Here is a 23,069-nt window from a genome sequence, read left to right on the forward strand (position 1 = left end):
AAGACGACTCTCTCGGTTCCAGTTCTACTTCCCCCCCTCTCCCAACCCTCCCTTAATAACTGAAGTTTTTGGTGGGACTGACGTTAGAACTACAATCTCCACAATATGACGATTTGATACTTAACCGTGACATGATTTCGATTCAGAAAATAAACTTATTGCATAAAGGTGTCAGTTGGGCGTATAATCTAAACAATGAATAATACAAACTACAAAATAGCCTCGGAAAGGACTGGAACTTTTAATGACAAAAAGCATGCACACCGAAAATCTAAAGGTCATGTTTCAGGCGGCGAATGGAGACTGGGTGTTTGGAATGCTAGGGGAGTAAATGATCTCAAGGTAAAAGAATTGCATTTCATTTTGAATGAAAGAGCAAAGCAGCATCTCAGAGACCATTGCTTCGTGTCTCCCAGACTAATATGGGCAATTATAACAAATTATACTTCTAGTATTTAAATGAATATCTTGCGTATAAAAAACCTTTTTATTCCTACATTTTTCATTGTTTGTAAAGTTTATTTACAATTTCTGTCAGGGATCTGTAGATTCATTTACTTTTAGTGGCCGGGGGCAGCGCTAGATGGCGCTGATTTGGAACGTAAGTCCTCAAAACCATACATGGGATTGCCTCCGCTATGACAAAGGGTACCTCATTTCACGCTCACAGGACACTTTTTTCGTGCTTAAAGGATAGCAAATTCAGGATAAATTCATAAGACCTCAAAAAAATTCAAGATAAACTCAAAAAGATTTTTAACCATTTGGAAAAATTTTTTAAATCCAATAAATGCCATTGAATCTCATATAATTGGAATAAATTTAGAAAAATTTAAGGCAAACGAACAGAAATCGATCAAATTCATAAAAATTCAAGGCGAATTAAAAAATGCAAATAAATTGAAACAAATTTTAAAATATGAAAAAACTTAATGAAATTCAGTAAATTTGAGATGAGCTTAGCCAAATTCAAGGGAATTCAAAAGAATCTGATGAAATGCATAAAAAGGCAAGGTGAGGTTAAAAGACTTCGTAAATAATTAAATAGAACCTTTTAAGATAAAAAACTAAATCCATTAAATAAGTAGACTTGTGTAAACTTAAGAGAATTACAGTGAATTCAACAAAAATCGAGATATTTTCAAAGAATTTAAAAGGTTTCAGGCTGAATTTAAACAAATTTCAAATCTCATCAAACGTTTCAAGCCTAATAATTTCTAACAAAAAAGTGACTAATGATTACAACACAATTCAAAAGAATTGAAATCGATTGAAAATCATTTAAAAAATCGACAAAATGTTATTTATTTCAGTAAAATTTAAGTGAATTTAAAAGAATTTAAGGGAAAATCAAATTGGAATTAAAAAGCAATCAAGTGAATCAAAAACAACTAAAAATTATGAAAAAATTAATTGAATTGAGCAAGATTGAAATGTGTTTAGAAAAATTAAAGAGCATTCAATATAACTGGATGAAATGCCTGAGAATTTAAGGCGAGTTTTAAAGACTTCAAGATGAACTAAACACAAACTTTTTAAAAAATCATTGAATTGAGTAAAATATAGTGAATTTAGAAGAATTCAGAGCGAAACTCAAATGAATAGCAAAAATTATATGAAAATTTCTTGAAATCTTTGAAACCCTACGAAATCTCTAAAATCTTGTGAATAAATTCTTTGAAATCCGTTAAAATATTAAGGTCTTGTAAAAACGCTTAAAAATATTAAATCACTTATAATTCCCTGGAAATTGTTTAAATCTCTTACAAATAGTTTGGAATCTTCCAAATTGCCCTAAAATGTTTCAAAGTCCTTCAAATCCCTTCAAGGTATTGAAATAAATAAAAAACAAAAAATGTCTTTCTAATCTTTTAAAATAGCCCAATATATTCCAAATCCTTTAAAATCACTTAGAATCCCTTAAAATTTTGTAAAGATTTTGAAAATTCCAAGGAATTAAAAAAAATACACCTTGAACTCAGGGTCAATTAAATACAAACTTTGAAAAAGTCAAAAATAATCCATTGAATTAAGTAAATTAAGAATAATTCAAGTGATTTAAAAGAAAATTAAAAAATTGCAAAGAATTTAAAAGAATTCAGGAAAACTTAATAAAAATTTAGGGTGAATTCCATAAACTAATTTCAAAAGCCTACGAAATACCTCACTTCTTTTTAATAAATTCTTTAAAATCCACTAAAATATTTTAAAAACCCGTGAAATCCTATGAAATCTGGTGATATTTTCTGAAATACTGAGAAATTTTATAAAAATACATTAAGAAAATTAAAAACCCCTTAAAATCATTGAAATCGTCGGAAGCCTTATAAAATCCCGTGAAATATTTTTAAATATCATAAAACCTTATAGGTCTTATAAAATCGTTCCATATCTTCCGCAATTATAGAAAATTCTTTATCTCAAAATATTTCAAAACTTTTGAATCCCTTCAAATTATTAAAACCAATTAAAAATTCTTTGAAATCTTTCAGGATTCCCTGAAACATATAAAATCTTACAAAACACCTAACTTCTCGTAAATAAATTATTTGAAATCCACTAAAGTATTACAAAATCCTTTGGAATTCTTTATCCTAATATGTTTTAAACGCTTTGAAATCCCTTCAAATCAATGAAATTAATTAATAGTTCCTTAGAATCTTTTTAAATTCCCTAAAATATTTCAAAAGAATTCAAGACAATTCAGAAATAGGAACCTAAGAATCTGAATTGAATAGTGATTAAGACATTAGTTAATTTATTGAAAGAAAAGTGACTGATGTGATCTTTTTATTTAAAAGTGATTTAGGAAAAAGAAGTTAATAATATAGACTGTGTGACAGTCCTGATTATTTTTTACAGTTGCCATAGGTACTAAATCTTGAAAATACGATATTTTAGGAACCTTAGACTGACTACCGAGTCATTTTAAATTATACGGACTGATATGTGAGACCTTCGATTTAAGGCAGTATTCTACTTTGAATGATGAAAAAAGCTATTTTTGTGAATTTTTTTTGTAGTAAAATTAAATATATTAACATAGTGCTTGTAAAGCATAATAAATACACTTTTTAAATCTATTTAAAAAAAATTTTTAATTTATTTTATACACTTTTTACGCTCGAAAACTGCAGCTAAAGTCAACTCCTCGAAAAATAGGAAGGTTTGCGGTGTTAATAACATGTCGATAACGATTGACCGGAAACAGAACCATCAGATAGTTTTAGATTCCGTAGAACTGCAGCAATCCATGGAATTATAATTTTTAATATACTTGAGAAAATGGCGGAATAAAACAGAAAAAAATCGTCATTTTTTTCGGCGTTTTTGGCCAAAAAATGTAGTTTAAATGAAAATTTTGTTTACAATTTTAATTCCATGGGTTGATATAAGTCTACAAAATATGTGTTCAAAATTTCATAAGAATCGGTTTAGTATCGACTTAAAATTTTAGAATGACATTCTTACATAGATATAAATTCAAAAAATTAAAAAAAAATTTTGTTTAAGTTCTGAAGTAGAATACTGCCTTAATGCTAATATGTGATGTATTCATTAATATTTCAGTACGAAAAAATAACACGCCGACTAACCTTTCCTTGTGCAACAATTTCTGTTTGCATAAGACGAGACTTTTTTACTAAATTTCTTATGGCCATCATCAAATCTGTACAAGAGTCTAAAATTTTCCCATTAACTTCTAGTTTAACTCCCGAATCTGCTGCGCGTGATTTGTCCAACATGTCCTAAAAGTAAATCAACAAAGCAAAATTTAATTACTGAATAAAGCCTAGTTCTCTAGAGCTATATTAGAATTGAACTGTGTACCTTAATTCTGGCTGCAGCTTCTTCAATTGCTTTATCCATACCTAAAAGTTCATTCTCCACTAAATCTCCAATAACACCATTATTGCTCTGGGATTGTTCTGACAATGAACATGTTAAAGAGGCAATTTTATCCAACTGTACCATTACCATATTTATTTGGTCGATAGTTAGCGAAGACTTCTCTTTATCTCTGATCTCTTTAATGTAGCTGAACATGATTAAGCTTAGCGAACCCAGCTGTTTGCACTCATCAGTTATTCCTGAAATTATGTATTTCGTGGTCAATTCGTTTTTTTAAATCAGGGTGGCGATTCTGCGAACGATTTCAAATTCCCGGCGATTTCCCGGTGAAGTTTTTCAATTTTTTCGGTCAAATAAAAGTAACATACTCATATTTTTCTCTAAACGCAAACATTTTTTTTAATTCAAGACATTCATTCCAAACACCGTTAAACGCAGCAGAGCGAAAAATTCCTAAATAAATTAATTTAAAACAAATATCTAAAATTTGCACTGAAAAATATCAATTAAAAAAATTTGAATAGTTAAACTTAAAGTTGAAAAAATAAATTTTCAATAATTATTAATTTTAAAAAACAGTTAACAAAACAAATATATTTATAAATAATACTTACATTTTTAAACAAAGTGATTAATTTTCAACTAAAATTGTATATCTTTAATTGGAATAGTTGAATTTTAAACCAGAAAAATTAATTTAAAAAAAAGGATGAATCTTTAACTAAAATGGTTGAATTTTCAACCAAGAAGATTAATTTCTACCAAAACAGATTAATTTTCAACTAAAGAAGAAAATTTTTCAACCGAAAATTGAATAATTAAATTTTTAGTCAAAAAATGAATGGTAAACCTGAAATATGAATTTTCAACTTAAATGATGAAAATCTAACTGGAATACTTGAATTTTTAACCGAAAAGAAGAATTTTTAACTGAAATTATGAATCTTCAACTGGAATAGTTGAATTTTATATAAAAAAAAAAGAATTTTTAACCATAAACATTAACTTTCGAATAAAGACGAATTTTTCACAAAGTACATACATTTTAAAACAACTAGTTTAATGTCCAAATCAAAAGTATCAATTTTCAACCAGGTAGTTGAAATTTTCTGTAAAAAAACATGAATCTTAAGCAAAAAAAAAAAAGAAACGAATTTTCAGTAAAATAGTTCAGTTTTATACTTAGAAAAATTGGTTTTCAACAAAGTAGTTACAATTTCAAATAGAGTTCAATTTTCAATTAAAACGATAAATCTTCAACAAAAAATAAATGTTAAACAAGAGTGTAACTTTCAACGCTTTCAACCAAGTAGTTTAATTTTTAGCAAAAGAAAAGGAATTCGCAACGAACAATGTAACGAAATTTTCTATTATAATTTAGCAATATTTCTTCTTTAAAATACTATTTCTACCCTAAAAACTATTCGAAGTATTTTCTTCATATAAAATTTGGAAAAGCAAATTTTCAAATTGTGACAAATTCTGCTTTGGAACAGGGATTATTTTTAATTATTTTCTTCTAAATCCTAACAATTATTTTCTAAAATTCGCTATTCCAATTTAGGGTAAATGAAGAGTAAGCGAATAAAGCGTGAAAAATCCATTTTTTGAAAAAACTGAGAAAATCATTGCTTCTGTATGTTTAAAATATCATCAATTCAATTATTAAACTTAATCCAGCGACAAAAAATCACAGAGAAAAAAATTGCGAAGTTTTTTCTTATCATGGAAACTAATAAACATTCAATAATAAATTATGATTTAATTAGAGTAAACTGAGATTATCAAAAATCTGCGACTGTAGATAAAGTAGAAATCACTTTTCTGAATTGAACAAAATTATTAAAATAATGAAAGTAGAGTTTTTCTCCGATCAGAAGTAAAGTCTCAGTTTCTCCCAGTCATATCTCGGTCAAGTGGCAACCCCGTGAATAAACTTTTGACGTAACTCGCTGAAAGTTAATTTTGCGAAATGTTTTAAAAGTTCATTAAGTTTTGCACATGAGAAAAGTATCTCACTGCAGCAATAGAAAGAAATATACTTACTATCGCCAAAAGTGATGTCCGGAGACGTATTAGACGTAGCTTTAGCTTGAATAAGGTAAACGGCTAAAGCAAACGCTGTACGAATAGAATTTTTCATCAATTCCCCCCTGCTTTTTACATCGTCAATGTATTTTATGTATGCTGCATTTAGACTTTTCAGAGAGAGCATCGTGGGATCCAGTAAAGTCGCAAGATAATCTGGAGTGCAAGTTACAGCGGAAATAGCTGGATTATCGATAGCGTGCATTGTATTTTGTAAAATTGTCTCCGCCTCAGACAAACAGTTTACTGGAAAAATATGTAAGAATTATCGCAGTAATATTGATGATTTCATACAGTCTTTACCCTTCCGTAGACGTGTAACATTGAAACGCATTTAACTTACGAAGTAATTCGTAGAAAATAACGTCTGCATCAGCCTTCAATTGTATACAAGAGCGTTCCGCTTCAGATTGTAAGGTACTTATTCGAACATCAAGTTCTTCCTTTTGAGCCAGCAAGTCATGAAGATCGCCCTCTAATGAAGCTTTCTCAGAAGTGATAAAGCCAATTTTGGCGTTGAGTGCCTACAGAAATGATGTATTTTAAAACCAATCCATCTCAAATACCTAGGAGTGCCACAGACTAATGTACTTGAAAAAATTTGCAATAACTTGGTGATTGTGAATTCTCTTTTGTTAAAGCTCCTTCGGCTCTAACGAATTTTATAATTCTCATAACATATCTTGTGCGTGGCACTTGAGTTTGTCAAAAATGTGAACTTTTCTACAATATGTTCAACAATATTCTATCAAATGTATATTATATTTATTTCTGTAACTCGACCTGGGACTGATTATTCAAATATAGCAAAATAAAGTACGAATTTTATTGATCATAATTACTTTAATATTTACTATTTATTTTGTATTAAATTTTATTCTCAGTTACCCTGACAATTCATTGCCATGTCTCTATAATTAAAATAATGCCAATTCTATTTAAAAAATGCGGTTCTTAAACATTTTATTGCAATTTGTGTCGTTTTTCCGTAAATTTAATTTATTTATTTTTAATTCTTTTTTTGATAATTTAAACAAACAATACGCATCCTAGCATAAAGCGGTTCTCAGGAAATTCTAAGATATAGTTTAGGCTACTCGCCCTGTCTAAAAATGATTAATTAAACATTTCTCTTTTAGGATGAACAATTTGTCTATTGATGTTGTTCATAAGGTTTTTCTTTTTTCAAAAAATTAAATTTCTTATGTTCAATATTATTTTTGAAGATTTAGACAGAAACTACACGTCCTATTAAAAAATTATTGATGAAGAATTTTTAACTCTTTGTTCGGGGTTGAAAACTAAGGTCCCAGTTTTACTAGAAGAAATTTTACAAGTAATGTTCAGACAAATTGTAATTCATTTTATTACAGGCTTAATAAAAATTAAAACTTAACTGCCGTATTTATATTTTGAAGCTTCATAATAGGAACTAGAAAACCAGAAAATTATAAACCAAAATAATTAAAATTTTATTATTGCTGACACGAAAATACGGAAATACGTTCTTTTAAATAAAATTAATGTAGGTAGATTGTATTCGATATGAAAAGCTTTCAATTCCTAAACTTTCGAGTAAAGAATATTGAAATATCCATAAAACAGATTAATTTTTAACCAGAGATCCATTTTCAACGAAGAAGATTAATCTTCTAACACAAATAACGAATTTTCGACAAGACAGGAATCCGCAACCAAATAATGGATTTATCTACTAAAAAAGATACATTTTTAATCAAAAATGGAATAGTTAAATTTCTATTAAAAATCCTTAATTAAAAAAAGGAGAATTTAAAATAAAAGTTAAGTTTTCAACTAAAATTATGATTCTTTAAAAAAAAATTATTTTTAACACAGTTCTTCAACTTTCAACGAACTAAGTTGAATTTTTAACCTACTAGTTTAATTTTCAACTAAAAAAGGTGAATTCTCGACAAAAAAAGTAATAGTAGTTCAACCGAAAAAGATGTATATTTAACAAAACAATCGTATCTTGAACCAAAACAGATTATTAATTTCAAACCAAACATTTGCATTTTTAACACAAAAAGATAAAATTTCTACCAAAAGAAATTAATTTTCAATTAAATCAATGGTATTTTACCAAAAACGTTAATTTTCAATCAAAAAGATAAATTGTATACTAAAAAAGACAACCTTTGAAAAAAAACATGAACTTTCAACCAAGAACATTACATTCCTTTAAAAATGATAAATTCTCCACAATGAATTTTCAACCAAATAGTTGAAGTTTCTCTTGAAAATTTTTTTTTTTAATAATAAAGAATGGAACAGTTAGAATTGGCTTTTAACGATACTAAAAAAAAAAGAATTTTCAACAAAATAGTTCAAATTTCAACCAAAGAAATGAAGTCCTAACTAAAATGACGAACCTTTAACCGACAAAATTAATTTTTAACAAAACAGTTGAATCCTCAATCAAAAGAGAGTACTGATGTCAACCAAACAGTTTCATTTTTCACAAGAAATAACATTTTTATCAGAAAAGGGATCAATTTTCCAAATAAAAATTCATTTACGACCAAAAAAACTAAAATTTCAACCAAAGAGTTGATTTTTCAACCAAAAAATATTAATTTTTACCGAGAGTCGAGTTATTGGGCTTATAAGTCGAATATTTTCAACAAATTTTGACTGTTAATCCCGAAAAGATGAATTTTCTACAAAAAGGTCATTTCCAACCAAGAGACCTGGATTTTCTACCAAACAGTTGCATTTCCAAACAAAAAAGATTACTTTTCTACCAAAAGAGATGATTTTTTTTAACACAATACTTGTGTTTTTAAGCTCCAATGTCGAATACTTTGGAAAAAATTTGATTGTTTAGCTGAAATTTCTTTTCGGGAATGGTTAGCTGTTGAAGATAACCTTACAAATTCATAAAAACTCCCAAAATATTTTTCATGAAAACTGCCAAAATATATTTCGCAATGATGCCGTTTTTTAAACAATTATACATATTCGGTTAGTTCTTCTTTCATGTGATGATGAATTTTTAGCTCCATCAAAGGATAGACCTGAAAATTTTAAAAATGGATTTTCTCGAAAAGGCCACCTTTAACATTGTTTGTGTGGATTTTAGATAGTATGGACTACATATTCTCGAAGTTTGGCTTTTGGTAAACAATTTCTTCCGATTGAGAACAATTTTATAAAATTTAGAAACTAACGAAGAAATGGGTAAACATCAAGGAAAACAATTTTTTAGAAATAAATTTCCTTTAAAAAATCCTCTTTCACTTTTTTAATATATACGACCACATATATTTATATACTTATAAAAAAAATACAAAAAACAAACGAAACATCAATACAAATGCACAAATTAAATTGTACGAGAAGTGGTAATGGATCCGGATCGAGATAATCATGATTGATTAAATAAGTATATAAATTGATGTGGTTCCATATATTAAAAAAGTGAAAGAGGTTTTTTTTTTAAAGAAAATTCATTTCCAAACATCACTTCTCTTAAATATTTACTCATTTCTATTGTAGTTTTTAAAAAAAAATAACAATTTTTATTTTTTTCAATAGAAAGAAACTGTTTACTAGGTTTCAAAGTTGGAGAATATGTAGTCCACTTTATTGACAATCCACAAAAAAATAATAAAAGATTGAAAGGTAGCCTCTTCGAGAAAATTCACTTCCAACATTACCAGAAAAACCACATCATTTTGAAAAATATTTCGGAAGTTTTTATGAAATTGTAAGCTCATCTTCAACAGCTCACTATTCCTGGAAAACATTTTTTCAGCCAAATGGTGAAACACGTGTTCTTCATTTTGAGTGTAGAGTAACATAATTTCATGCCAAAATATTTACCTCATGCAGACCTCATCGCATGATATGAAATCAAATCTGTTCCCCCGTAACCCAAATTTCAGAGGCCATCAATTATAGGAATATTGTAAATCCGAGGTTTTTAATTCCACATTCCAGTGAACCTCACTTTTCTTACTATTTCAACTTACCAAGTTTTCAGTCTGTACACCATCAAATTGATTTCTCACTTCATCTAAATCTGCACGCGCTTGAGAAACTCTTTGAGCTTCTTGTTCTGCCGTTGACTGGCCTTGAATCAATTCCTGTAACCTTTGCTCTGCCTCGAGCGTTCGCCTACTCGACTGTTCATGTATGATTTTTATTCCACCCAATTGTTTGTCTACTTCTGCTTTCTATAGTACGAAAATAAAACACATATAAGCCAACAGTATAACCAAATTTACAAAATATATCACATATATGGTTCCGAACGCAATCTTTTTTTTTGGTCTAACATAAAGAATAGTAGAGAATTTGAGAAATTACCTTCCTAATAAGACTTATATGCTCCTCTCTCAACTTTGAATACACTTCCTTGAGCTTTTGAAACTTTTCATTAACACTTTTGCTTTTTTCTGCAAGATATCACAGACACACAGTTTAGTACTATCGAACTCATATGATAAATTTGCATTAAACGTTTATTAAAATAAAACAAACCTTCGCACTCTTCGAATTTAGTCATTATTTCAGATTTTTGTTTCAACAAATCTTGAGATACTTGTTTTTCCTGAATTATTTCATTACCCTGAAATAAATTTTAAAATATTATAAAATGAGCATTGACAAAAAGCCATACTTTATCTTACTTTCGTGGATAGAGCTGATTCCAAACTTAAAATTCGGTTTCTTAGTTCACAAACGATACGCTGATGGTCGGTAAGCAAGCGATGCAGTTCTTGTCTTTGCCTTCCGTTCTCCTGATGAAGATGATCAATCAGACTATCTCTGTGAGAGAAATAATTAGGATGTCAAAATATTCCTACCAAGAAACTGAAAAATTAAGTGTCTCATCAGGGTAATAACCTTTCTGCTAAAATATCAGGAGATATAGATCCATTTCTCGAAGAATCATTTTGATCACCTGGCAGCGAGTTTGTATCCGATGTATCGATTAAACTATCAACAGCTGCATCAGTATCTAAAGGCTCTTCAGGAGGCAAAACAACCACTGGCGTTATGTAAGTTCGTAACTCAGCTTGTATCAAAAAGTTGGGCGGGTTCTAATATAAAAAAAAACATAGACAGTTAAAAATGTTAGCCGGGCCAAGATATTAGATATCATTCCAAACTATATCAGGGTGACTACTTAAATTCTGGAAACAAATTCCCTGACAATTGTAGGTTTTTTCCAGGTATATAAAAGATTTTTCCAGGTTTATTATTAATAATGTATTTTTCAGTTTCTAGGGATTCAATTAATATGTTTCATTCAGAAAGCTTTGACAAATGATATTACAAGATATTCTTGAATATATTATAATCCTCAATTAATTAAATAACTAAATAATATTGGAAACATACTTCATTATTTCTTAAATTTGTTTCTTATATTTAAAATTCAGTGCATTTTTAGGTAAAATTAATGTGGATATTTTTTAACGGACTACATGAATTCTCAAATAAATAGGTGAATTTACAACTAAACAATTTTTTAAAATAAATAGTTAAATTTTGAAAAAAATCCGCTTTTAACAGAAAATGTAACAGTTAAATTTTTAGGCAGAAACAATAATTTTCAAATAGAAAAAAAGACAAATTTTCAACCAAAGTGATGAACTCTCAACTGAAATGATGAATCATTGACTGGAAATAGTTCAACTTTTAACAAAAAAGAGCCTTTTAATCCAGAAGATTAATTTTTACAAAAAGACGATTTTTCAACAAAATAACTCATTTTTTAACCAATGATAAAAAATATAAATTCGGAACAAAAAATGTAGGAGTTATATTTCAAGCAATAAATATTTTAATTTTCAATCAAAAACAGTAGAAATAAACCAAAAAGGACGCATTTTTAAAATGAGTTGAATTTTAAACTGAGAAAGATTTTTCAGCCAAAGGAGAGAAAAAGTTGCAAACAAAGTGTAGAATTTTAAAGCAAAAAGATTAATCTTCAGCGGAGATGATTACTTTCCTACAACAACAAAATTTCTACAAAATACATGAATTTCTAATTAAAAAGGTTCAATGTTCAACCAAAAACAGAATAGTTAAATTTTCAATTAAAAAAATTAAATTCTAACAAAATAAAAAAAAAGTTGTCAACCACACAGTTAAATACAGTAATATAAAGTTAGTTTTACAAATGAAGAGTCGACGTTGTTTAATTTTATAATTCAATAAAAAAAAATAATCACGCTCTCGAAAAAATTCCCTGACTTTTCCAGGGTTTTCCAGGTATATAAAAATTCACTGACAATTCCAGGTTTCCCAGGTAGGGTAGACACCCTGTATATGTAGTTTAATAATAAAGCGTAAGAAATAAAATAAACAGTTACCTCAGGTAAGGACGGTATAGTGATCAAGTGTTTAAAATACTGCATGTGTTTAATAGTAGAATAAAAAATTTTCAATTCTCTAAATTGTTTAGAAAAGCGATCTCGGTGACCATCTAAAGTATCTGCAGGTAAAGCGCTATGAAGTTTGAATAAGATTTTCACCGAATAATCGTACAATTGAGATGCATCTTGTACACACGGAATCAGCGGTGCAAGACGACATTGTCCACAGGGCGTCATCGAATTTGATCGAGATAGATCCAAAGAACCAAAAACTGAAGATATATTTGTTAAAATTAATCTAATTTTAGCGCAGTAAACAACTAATATAATATTATGAAGTCATTCTTAATTTAAAAAACATGAAAGTGTACCTGCTTGCTGCAAATTGAGTATATCATCCATATAGTCAAACATTTCTACCGACATTTGGAAACTAAGAAAGAAAGAAAAAACACCATTACACACAGTCACATCGCAAAGCATTAAAGTTAAATTTAATCTATTGGAGACAAATACAGACTTTATGGTACAGTCTAAAATGCTCTCAAAGCCGAAGAAATAGGGTGATTTTTCACGAAAATAGAGAAATAATAGGGGAATTCATTTTTTTAAATAAAATTAATGTATGTACCATATTCCTAAGATTTCAAGTTGACATATATTGTATTTTTAACAAAATAGTCGATATTTCAACCAACAACTATAATTCTTTAACCCAAAAATATAAATTTTTCATAATATAATTGAGTTTTCAAGCTAAAAAGTAAAAGTTTTTGAAAACATTTGACTTTTGAAGGAAAAAAGATGAATTTCCCCCCAAAAAGTTCATTTTCAATGAAGAAAGATAAATTTTCCACTAAAAAAATGCTCCCCCAAGTAATCAGTTGCATTTAAAAGCAAATAGTTGAACTTTCAATATACCTGAAGTTCTGAACGTTCAACCTAAAGTTCTGAGCGTTCAAATGGATGAAATATATTGTCTCAATTATATTTTATGTAGGTTTATTGATCCCACTAAAGAAAAAATGCATGATAAGTTTGTCTTATAATGGCATTACTCTTAATATAATTAACCACTATTTTTGCATTGCTTATAATTTAGAAAGTACTTAATAAACGATTTTATTCATTTGAACGTTAAGAACTTTAAAGACATGAACTTTTAAGAAAAAAAGACGAATCTTTAACAAAAAAGTTGAAATTTTAACAAAAAAGATTAACTTTTAACAACAACAAAATAATAATATTCACTTATTCAGTTTCATTTACAACCTGATAGTTGAAACTTTAAGCAAAAGAGGCGATCTGTTGATAAAAAAGTGGAATTTTTAACCAAATAATTTAAATTTTTTACTACCAAGATGAATGTTCAAACCAAAGATGAATTTTCAACAAAAGTGTTTAATTTTCAACCAAGGAAAATTATTCAATCAAAAAAGAAAAAAATTACAAAAGTTGTTAAATTTTCAAGCAAAAAAAAGTTTCTACAAAACAGTTGAATTTTCAACTTGAAAATGTGTTTTCAACAAGTAAGTTTATTTTCAAGCCAAAAAATACGAATTTCCTACAAAAAAGTTGAATTTTCGACAAAGAAGTTTATATTTAACCAAATAGTTCAATTTTCCACTAAACTGTTGAAATTTTAACCCAAAAATACAAACTTTCGACAAAACAGTTGAATCTTTAACAAAATAATTTTACAACCAAGAAAGATTAATCATTAAAAAAAGAAAAAAAATTCAACAAAATTATTGAATTTTAAAGTAAAAAAAATATGAATTTCCTACAAAAAAGTTGAATTTTCGACGAAGAAGTTGATATTTAACTAAGTAATTCAATTTTCCACTAAACTGTTGAAATTTTAAGCCAAAAATACAAGCTTTCGACAAAACAGTTGAATTTTTAACAAAATAATTTTTTAACCAAGAAAGATTAATCATTCAAGAAAGAAAAAAAAATCAACAAAATCATTAAAGTTTCAATCTAAAAAGAATTTTCTATAAAACATGAGAATTTTCAACCCAAAAATATGTATTTTCAAAAAGAAAGTTAAATTTCAAGTCAAAAAGACGAATTTTCCTCAAAATCCGAAAGGACTAATTGTCTCTCCAAAAAGAATAATTTTTAACAAAACAGTTGAGTTTTCTAACAAAAAAGATTACTATTAAAAAAAATAGTTGAATTTTGCCAGAAAATAACTAAATTTTGAAAGAAAAGAAATGAACTCTAAATCGTAAATATAATTGTAGACCTATTAAATAAAAAGAATAACCTTCAACCAAAAAAAAAACTCTCCTAACAAACGATGCATTTTTGATCCAAAGAACGAATGTTTAGAAAATAGTTCAATTTTTTTTGAAAAAAGATATATATTCTCAACGGAAAATGTAATGATTGATATTTGAAAATAAAAAAGATTTTTGATTTAAATCTAAAACAGTTGAATTTAACAAAAAAAAACGCGAAATTTGACCAAATTAGTAGAATCGTCCACAAGGAAAAATAAACTTGAAAGTCATTATTAAATTTTCAAGCACGACTAATTTTCCACAAAACTCTTCAATTTTCAACCTCAAAATATGAATTTTCAACAACAAAAAATTAACTTTCAATCAAATATTTGAATCTTGTAACAAAAACGGTTACATTTCCAACCCAAAAAGACGAATGTTAATAAGACAGTTGAATTTTCAATAATATAATAAAATTGTAAACCAGTTAGTATCATTTTAAACCAAAAGAGATGAACCTTAAACCAAACATATAATAGTAGACTATTTTAATGAAAACGAATTCTTCTTCATCGAAAAACAGTTGGATTTTCTTATTAGTTTATATTAATTCTGCTCGTATTTGAGTGAAAAAAAGAGAATTTTCCTGAAATCCGAGAAAAAAGGGAATTCTTTTCGAAAAGGGGTAAAAGAGGGAAATAAGGAAAAGAGTGTGAAGTCTGCAAATAAACAAGAAACTTACTAAACATTGATGTCATTTTCACCAATAGCTTCAAGCTCCTCCGAAGTTACTTGCAGATTTCCTGGCAATCGCGGGTTACGTTTATGAAAATCTAATTTTGTGATGAGCAGTCGTATGTACAAATGTATCAAACGGCCGTAGCCTTCTCGTAAATGTTGCCATAACTTTCCAAGGTCCTCTAATCTTCCCCGATGGCGATGAGAATCGGGAATAACTTGTGGGTGTCCTTCACGTAATACTTTGTGCAATACATGACAAAATTTCCATGCTACAATACGATTCTCTTGAAGCGGTTGACGTAACATAAACATCCAAAAGATAGAAGCACTTTTTTCTTGGTAAGTACCAATAATTGCACCTGGATATCAAGTTAAGGGAAAGCGCATATAAAACGTACTGAGGCCTATAATATCTTGTCTAGTAATGCGCCTCATTTAAACACATTTTTTTCTTCAAATTTTCATACATATCAGGATAGAATTTTTTTAAACACACAAAAAAAAATAATTGCGTTTTTTTAAAGCCAGATTTAAAGGTTCCGCGAGGCCCATGCATTTTAACACGTACTTCCCATAATCAAAAAATACATTTTTGCCAATTTTATTCAGAATTGTCAATATTAGATGAATCAAGTCGAAGCTCAGCATTACTCTTCAAAATTATCTGTGAACTACAAAAGAATAATTGCTTTTTAAATATCAACCCAATAAATCTATTTTATGAGGTCCAAAAAAACCTATACGAGAAAAATTGAGTTTTGCGAATTTTTGCTGCTAATTATGATTTTTTTCAGATTTTTAAATTCAAATTGTTTCTAATACATAATGTATTACTTTCTATTTATAATAAAATATTTTAATAGACTACAGTGGACCCTAGAGATAGGGCCCTCTATCTGGGTAAAATCAGCATCAAAATCGGCCCAGTCTCAAAGTTTCACTGTATTTGAACAATTTATTAACGTTTATAGCATTATTTTCCTAGAATAGAGTTAGTAAGTTGCGATTTTTCCGAATTTTATAACTTGGCAAAGTTATAGCGAATATATAGCGAGGCAACAATAAATTAAATTTAACTGAAATAATTATTTATAATCATATTTTCTAAAAATAATGCTAGGTAGTTGAGGCCTTTTCCGAAATTTTCCACTTTTTATCTATTTTTCACTTTGAACGATCTAATGACTAATTCAATTTCACAAAAATAATGGTTTAAACAATTTATTGTTATTTAGAATTATCTTCTATATTAACGCTAAATAGTTGCATTTTATCCGAAACATTTTAAGTTTTAGTTCACTTTTCAATTAGAATGAGTTAATAAATCATTTAAGTTAACAGGCATAATTGTTTAAATAAAGTATTATTGATTACGGCTGTCTTCTTTTAAGCTAATGCTATAAAGTTACGGATAGAAAAAATAAATATTTATATTAATATTAATTTAAACAAAAAGGCTCTGAAAAACCACTTCATGGACAATTTAGATTTAATTTGATCCATATAATTGATAAGTCGAAAAAAGTGGAAAATTTTTTAGAAAAAGCCGCCACTATCTTGAATTGTTCTCTCGCTCTAAGTAAAAGTGGACAAAAGTTAAATATTTCAGAAAAAATGCAACTATCTAGCATTAATATAGGAAAAGATAGTTGTAATAATAATAATTTATTAAAAAAAAAGTTTTTCTAAATTGCATTAAGTATTAACTTACTCTAAGTGAAAAGTGGACAAACAGTTGCAAATTTCAGAAAACCCCGTAACTTTCTAGCGTTGTTTAAAGAAAATATTACTTAAAATAATAATAAATGGTTTAAACCATTATTTTTGTTAGCATGAATTAATTATTACTTAATTTTAATTGAAAGGTTGATAAAAAGTGGAAATTTTTAGAAAAAGTCGCAACAATCTGGAATTATTCTAAGAGAATATTATTGTAAAAATAATCAATTGTTGAAACAATTAGTTTTGTTAACTTGAATTAATTATTACCTCACTCTGATTTAAAAATTTTAAAAAATTGATATATTTCAGAAAAAACAGTACCTATCTAGCATTACTCTAAGAGGTTATTACAAATAATAAGAAATCGTTTAAAAAATTACGATTGTTTCTTTAAATTGATTTTTGCCTCGTTATAAGTAAAAGTAGTCACAGAGTTGAATAATTCGGACAAATCTGCAATTTTCTAGTATTATTCGAAAATAATATTATTAAAAATAATAGTAAATTGTTGAAACAATTGTATTTGTCAACTTGAATTAATTATTACCTAACTCTCATCGAAAACTAGAGAAAATTTGAAAAATTTTAGATGAAACTGCAATTTCCTAGGATTATTATAAGAGAATATTATTATAAATAAGAATAAATCGTTTAAACAATTATTTCGGTTGAATTCAATGGATTATTGTCTCAATGCAACTTGAAAGTTGAAAATGTATGTAAAAATCGAGTTATCAATATAAAGTAATAGTTTTCGTATTTGAAATAAAACCGCAAAAAATCATAATTAGCCAAAAACTTCCAATTTTTCAGTTTTGGGGTTTGTTTAGGAACCTACAAAACAGACTGACGAGGGTGATGTTTAAAAAGTAATGTACGATTCTTATTATACGGTTAATTGTAAAGAGAAATGTTGAGCTTCGACACGATTTACCGAATATTGACGATTCTAAATAAAATTTACAAAAACATTTTTTTTCTTATAGGAAATACGTGTTAAACTTCATGGGGTTTGCGGAAGCTGTAAGTATTACTTCATTAAGGAAAAAAAGCGTATTTTCTGTTCTCGAACAGATTTGGGGGCCATATGTATGAAATTTTTTTTAAAAATATGGACCGCCGCACAGTAGGAAAAAAAGTCAGCTTTTGTCGGAAATTCTGCCTACTCTTCAATTTTTAAGCGATCGTAATGATTTTTAAGTTATAATCTTCTTAATGTGTACTATAAGAGTAGCAGTGCTCTCTTATAGTACAATTCCTTAAGAAGATTTTAGGCTAAAAATTATTAAGATCGGTTGAAATTTGATTTTTTCCCCTACTGTGCGCCGTAGTTGTCATACATTATTCTTTATTACTTAGGAATGTTCAGAATTCCTTTTACTAATACATAAACCACACGCCTCTCGGTAATTTTAAGATTCAAAAGAACAAAATCGCTGGAGGGATTGTTGAATAAGCTTAATTTTTATTTTTTATTTTCATCTTACTATGTACAGTTGTGTAGACCTAAACAAAATTCGTCTAGTGGTACTTTCATAGAAACTTTGCCTTCCTATAGAAACTTAAACGATAAACTTGGGACTTAGTCTCTAACTTAGGTAATTAAATTCTTAAAAATTACCTGAAACTTCTGTATGTATCAAAAAAATCTTGAAATTTACCGAAAATTTTGGTAAAAATATTAGCAAAATTATTAACATCATTGTAAAGTTTCTGGAAACTATTGTGAAGTTATTATTATTCATATGAAGCAAGGCGTAAAAGTAAAGCTTCGTTTTTTACCATGTTTTTATAAGTCCACGTAAATGTAACTTGTCTAGAAAAGATTTTATTTTGATAGGCAATAAATAAAATGGCGATAGGATTCAAAATAGGTTACTATGATATACACTTTCGAAAATATAAATTTGTTTTGATGTTCACAGAAGAGTGGGGGTAAAATTAAATGCACTTAGAAAAATATTTGTCTTGAATTAAATAACTATTTCTTTAAGAAAATTTGTTCATTTGACCAAAAATAAGTTCATAATTTTAAAAATCCTTCTAAATTAAAGAAATTATTTGTTTAAACAAAAAAGCATTTTTTTTAACAAAAAAAATTCTTTTGAATCAAGTGATATTTCTTTGAATCAAAGGAAACTTTTGTGACTGAGAACCAATTAATATTTTTCTTTGATTAATAAAAAATTGTCTTCGAATCTCAAAACCTTTTTTCTAAGTGTGGGATTTACTTCGAAAGTGTTTGAAAATGATCTTTTAGTATAAAAAAATATCACGCGAGACAGAAAGCATAATCTTTAACATCACTTGTGAGAAAGAAATAGGAAAAACAATATGGGTTTTACATAGTTGTCATTCTCAATATTTTAAAAGTACATTTTTTAATGTTTAAAATTGATAAAAAAATTTAAATTATTTTATTTTATAAGAATTTCCTATCATAAAGAAACACCACACGAAATAGAAAATACACATTTAATCCTCAACGTCCCTGAGTAAGAGGGTGGAAAAACAAAAGGGGCTTAACCTAGTTGTAATTTTCAATTATTTTATAATACCTTTTTTATGCTTTAAATACATTTTAAAAAACTATAAAAGAGTCCAAAAATAATAATTTATTCTAAAAAAAAATCATACGAAACAGAAAACATAACTTTAATCCTCATAATTCCTCTGAGCCAGATGGAGAAGAAAAAAAATGAGCTTTACCCAGTACATTTGTCACCGGAGCAAATCCCACAAACATTATATGAAACGTTCCGCAAGGAAAAGGCCGAAAGGAGAAATTCTACACATTTTAAGCCCGTCGAATCCTCTGGGTAGACAAAAATAGCCAAAATATGAGTTGAAGAGCTGAACTGATCGTTTATTTGTCCGGAGCAGCTTTGTTACGAATATCTATATGTAGTTATAGCTAAACATTTACGGTAAGCGTAGACACCTCCCATCATCTATATTAAAATCCATTAAAATCTTTTAAGACACTAAAATTCTTCGAAATCCCTTAAAATGTTTCATAATACTCGGAAATTCTGGTAAATCTTTTAAAATCTTCAAAATCCTTAAAAAATCCCTCATAATCGTTTAAGGACTTAATTTCTAACAAATTAAAAAAAAAGTTATACCTCGTCTACTTGATTAGTTATAGCGTGTTGAAAAATACTTTTATTTAAGTTCGTTAAAAAATAAACTCTTTTTTTATTTATGGCGCTCCTACTGGACTTTGCGTTAAAAGTTTGTCGCTCGTTCGTAATGCATATGCTTGTTTATTTTTTGTCGTACTATTTTCGATTTAGATCCAAAGAATACTTTTAAAAAACGTATATGAAAGATAACCTTCTTTTACTTGTCTTGAATATGATTTCCCAATGGCGTGTTTCCTCAACGGTATCAATTTAGAAAACAAAATTTTGTCTTGCGAAGAATTTAATAAACTTCCAATTTTGTTGTGAAAATTTTTAAGTAACATGCATGTGAGGCATCACTGAAACGATTTCAGAAGAAAAACGAGAGATTCAAGCCCTTCTAATTTAAACTCAATCTAAGCCCACCGCCTATGGTTTGTATAACTAAAAGATATATTCTTTAAAATACTTATAGAAATTAAAAAAAAATAACTGAAATTTGGGTTAATTCAGTATTGAGTCAAAGGATACTCCGTACATGTTTTACTTTTACGGGAGTTTCAGTCGGATGCACCGCTTTAGCAATGCTAATACTCTGAAATTATATAAAATATATAAATAATGTGCAAAATACATATTCAACAATTTCATTAAACAATTTCTTAATAAATAGCAGGAATTTAAATGAAGCATTTTTTCCAACAGTGTCACTGTGTGTAGAATTTAACGACGATGTCATAAAAGTGCTTTTTAACGCCTTTTTAGCACTATAAAAAGTATTCTAATCTATTAGTCAGGATATTATTTTATCAGTAGAACACATGCTGAACTTAAGATAAAGAATTTCGCATGATTTTTTCGACGTGGATAATAGTTTCTGTGCCTGTTGGAACATATTACATACTTTGCCAATTGCCTTTTGGGAGCGTCCATTAATTACGTGAGGGGGGGGGGGGGCTTAAGAGACATTACTAGGAGGGGGGGGGTCCAAATAATTCCTTACGTAAGTTTCCTCTATCTGAATATTTGTTTAATATATGCCAATTTAAACTTTTGTCTGTTAAAATTACTGTTTATGCTACTTGTCCATATTAAATCATCCATTTCTTCAATCATTTAAAAAAATTATATAATGTTTTATGTGACAAACAGCACATCCTTCATGAAATCTCGTAGTATCATTGGAAGTATTTGCATTCGCCTGAATTCCCGTGAATTCTCATGGAAATTTTATAAATCCCTAGTGTTTTTTTAAACAAAGTGAACTCTTTTAAATTCTTTAAATTCATGGATATCATACATAATCTCTTAAAACACGTAAAATCGTTTGAAAAAATTAAAATAGTTAAGTTCTCTGGAAATCCTTTGAAAATTTTGGAAATCCGTTTAAATTCATTGACATTACGTTAAATATTTGGAAATCCAGGAAATAGCTTTAAATCTTCTAAATGCCATAAAAATACTTTCAAATCCGTCGGAATCATTCTAAATCTCTTAAAACCCCTTCAAATTATATGAAATTCATTGAAATCCCTTAAAAGCTTCAAGATCCTATCAAAATCCGTTGAAATCTCATAAAATCGATCAAAATTAGCTGAAATCCTTGATCTTTCGTGAAATATTTCGAGATCCCTTGTACTATTTAAAAATGCCTTTAAAACCATAAAAAAGTTTAGAACAACTTTAAAATTCCGTAAACTTTTCGAAATATTACGAGATCTTTTAAAATCTTTAAAAAATTCCTTTAAAACTTATAAAAATCTTTAAAGTCCATGAAAATGTTTCTAATCTCTTGACATCCTTTAAAATTGTTTGACATTCTGTGCAATCTTTAGAAATCCTTGAAATCCCTTCAAATCTCTAAAAAGAGGTTAAAATCGTTGAAATTCCGTAAAATATTTTGAAGTCCATTACAATATTTTTAATCCTTCAAAAATCATTGAAATCTTTCAAATCCGTGTGAATCTTTCCGAATCTCTTCAAATCCCTTAAAATTATTTCAAATTAAGTAAAAACTTCAAAATCCATATACATCTCTCAAAATCGGTAAAAATCCTTGAAAATTCGTAAAATATTTCAAAATATTAATCTTTGAAATTCCTTTAAAACTCATTGAAATCCGTGGGAATCATTCCGAATCTATTGAAATCCCTTTAAATATAGCTGGAAAAAAGGCTGTTTGTACCGAAATTTCGGTACGTATAGCTGGATTATTTCCGTACGCGTAGACAATTCCGAAAATATATGTATATTAAAACCCACTAAAATCTTTTTAAAAGGCATTAGAATTCCTCAAAATCCCTTGAAATATTTTATAATATTTGGGAATTCTGTTAGATCTTTTGAAATCCTTGAAGCCTTCAAAATCCAAAAAGAATCCTTTTTAATTCTTTAAGCCTTCGTGAAAAGTCCTCAAAATATCTAAAATTCAGTTAAAATCTTTGAAATTCCGTGAAATAACAATGTGCTTTAAGTTCTGAATGTTCAAATGAACGAATTTTTTACTGGTGAATTTGTAAATTATAAAAAGGGTTAAAATGTTTTTTCATTTATATTGTAAATAATATATTTACTGAAATAAAATTATAATGCATATTTTTAATTGTAGTTGAAACAATATTCACGAATAAAATAAACTTGGGAAAATATATTTCATTATTTTAACGTTTAGAAATTCAGGTACATGAATTATTAAGAGATCCATGGAAATCTTTGAAATCCATGGGAATCTTTTTGAATCTCTTTTAATTCCTTAAGATCTTTTTAAGTCCATTAAAATCTTTTAAAAGCCATTAAAATCTTTAAAATTCTTTATAATATTCAAAAAGTTTTTAATTTTCCTGGGAAAACTCACTAAATTCGGTAATTATTTTGAAATTCTTTGAAATATTTTGTAGTCCGTTGAAATTCCTTATAATCCCTAAAAAAACTTTCAAATCTTTTAATATCTCGTTTACAGT

The 23,069-nt window shown here is 27.9% G+C and overlaps 1 protein-coding gene across 7 annotated transcripts in view; it reads right to left on the reverse strand.

The window, feature by feature from the left end:
• Positions 1-23,069, reverse strand: part of LOC117182346 (huntingtin-interacting protein 1) — a 56,848-nt gene that overhangs the window by 30,741 nt on the left and 3,038 nt on the right. For all 7 annotated transcript variants that reach the window (XM_033375512.1, XM_033375511.1, XM_033375508.1 and 4 more), the window contains 13 exons: positions 20,641-20,704; positions 15,264-15,621; positions 12,662-12,723; positions 12,288-12,562; positions 10,813-11,009; positions 10,596-10,734; positions 10,447-10,534; positions 10,273-10,361; positions 9,936-10,139; positions 6,284-6,464; positions 5,899-6,186; positions 3,832-4,091; positions 3,597-3,749 (listed from right to left, as the gene is read on the reverse strand). In XM_033375512.1, the coding sequence (XP_033231403.1) occupies positions 3,597-3,749; positions 3,832-4,091; positions 5,899-6,186; positions 6,284-6,464; positions 9,936-10,139; positions 10,273-10,361; positions 10,447-10,534; positions 10,596-10,734; positions 10,813-11,009; positions 12,288-12,562; positions 12,662-12,723; positions 15,264-15,621; positions 20,641-20,704 (2,358 nt within the window). The remainder of the gene's footprint in view (positions 1-3,596; positions 3,750-3,831; positions 4,092-5,898; positions 6,187-6,283; positions 6,465-9,935; positions 10,140-10,272; positions 10,362-10,446; positions 10,535-10,595; positions 10,735-10,812; positions 11,010-12,287; positions 12,563-12,661; positions 12,724-15,263; positions 15,622-20,640; positions 20,705-23,069) is intronic.

Source organism: Belonocnema kinseyi, chromosome 10, assembly GCF_010883055.1.
Source record: "Belonocnema kinseyi isolate 2016_QV_RU_SX_M_011 chromosome 10, B_treatae_v1, whole genome shotgun sequence".
In the NCBI taxonomy this organism is placed as follows: Eukaryota; Metazoa; Arthropoda; class Insecta; order Hymenoptera; family Cynipidae; genus Belonocnema; species Belonocnema kinseyi.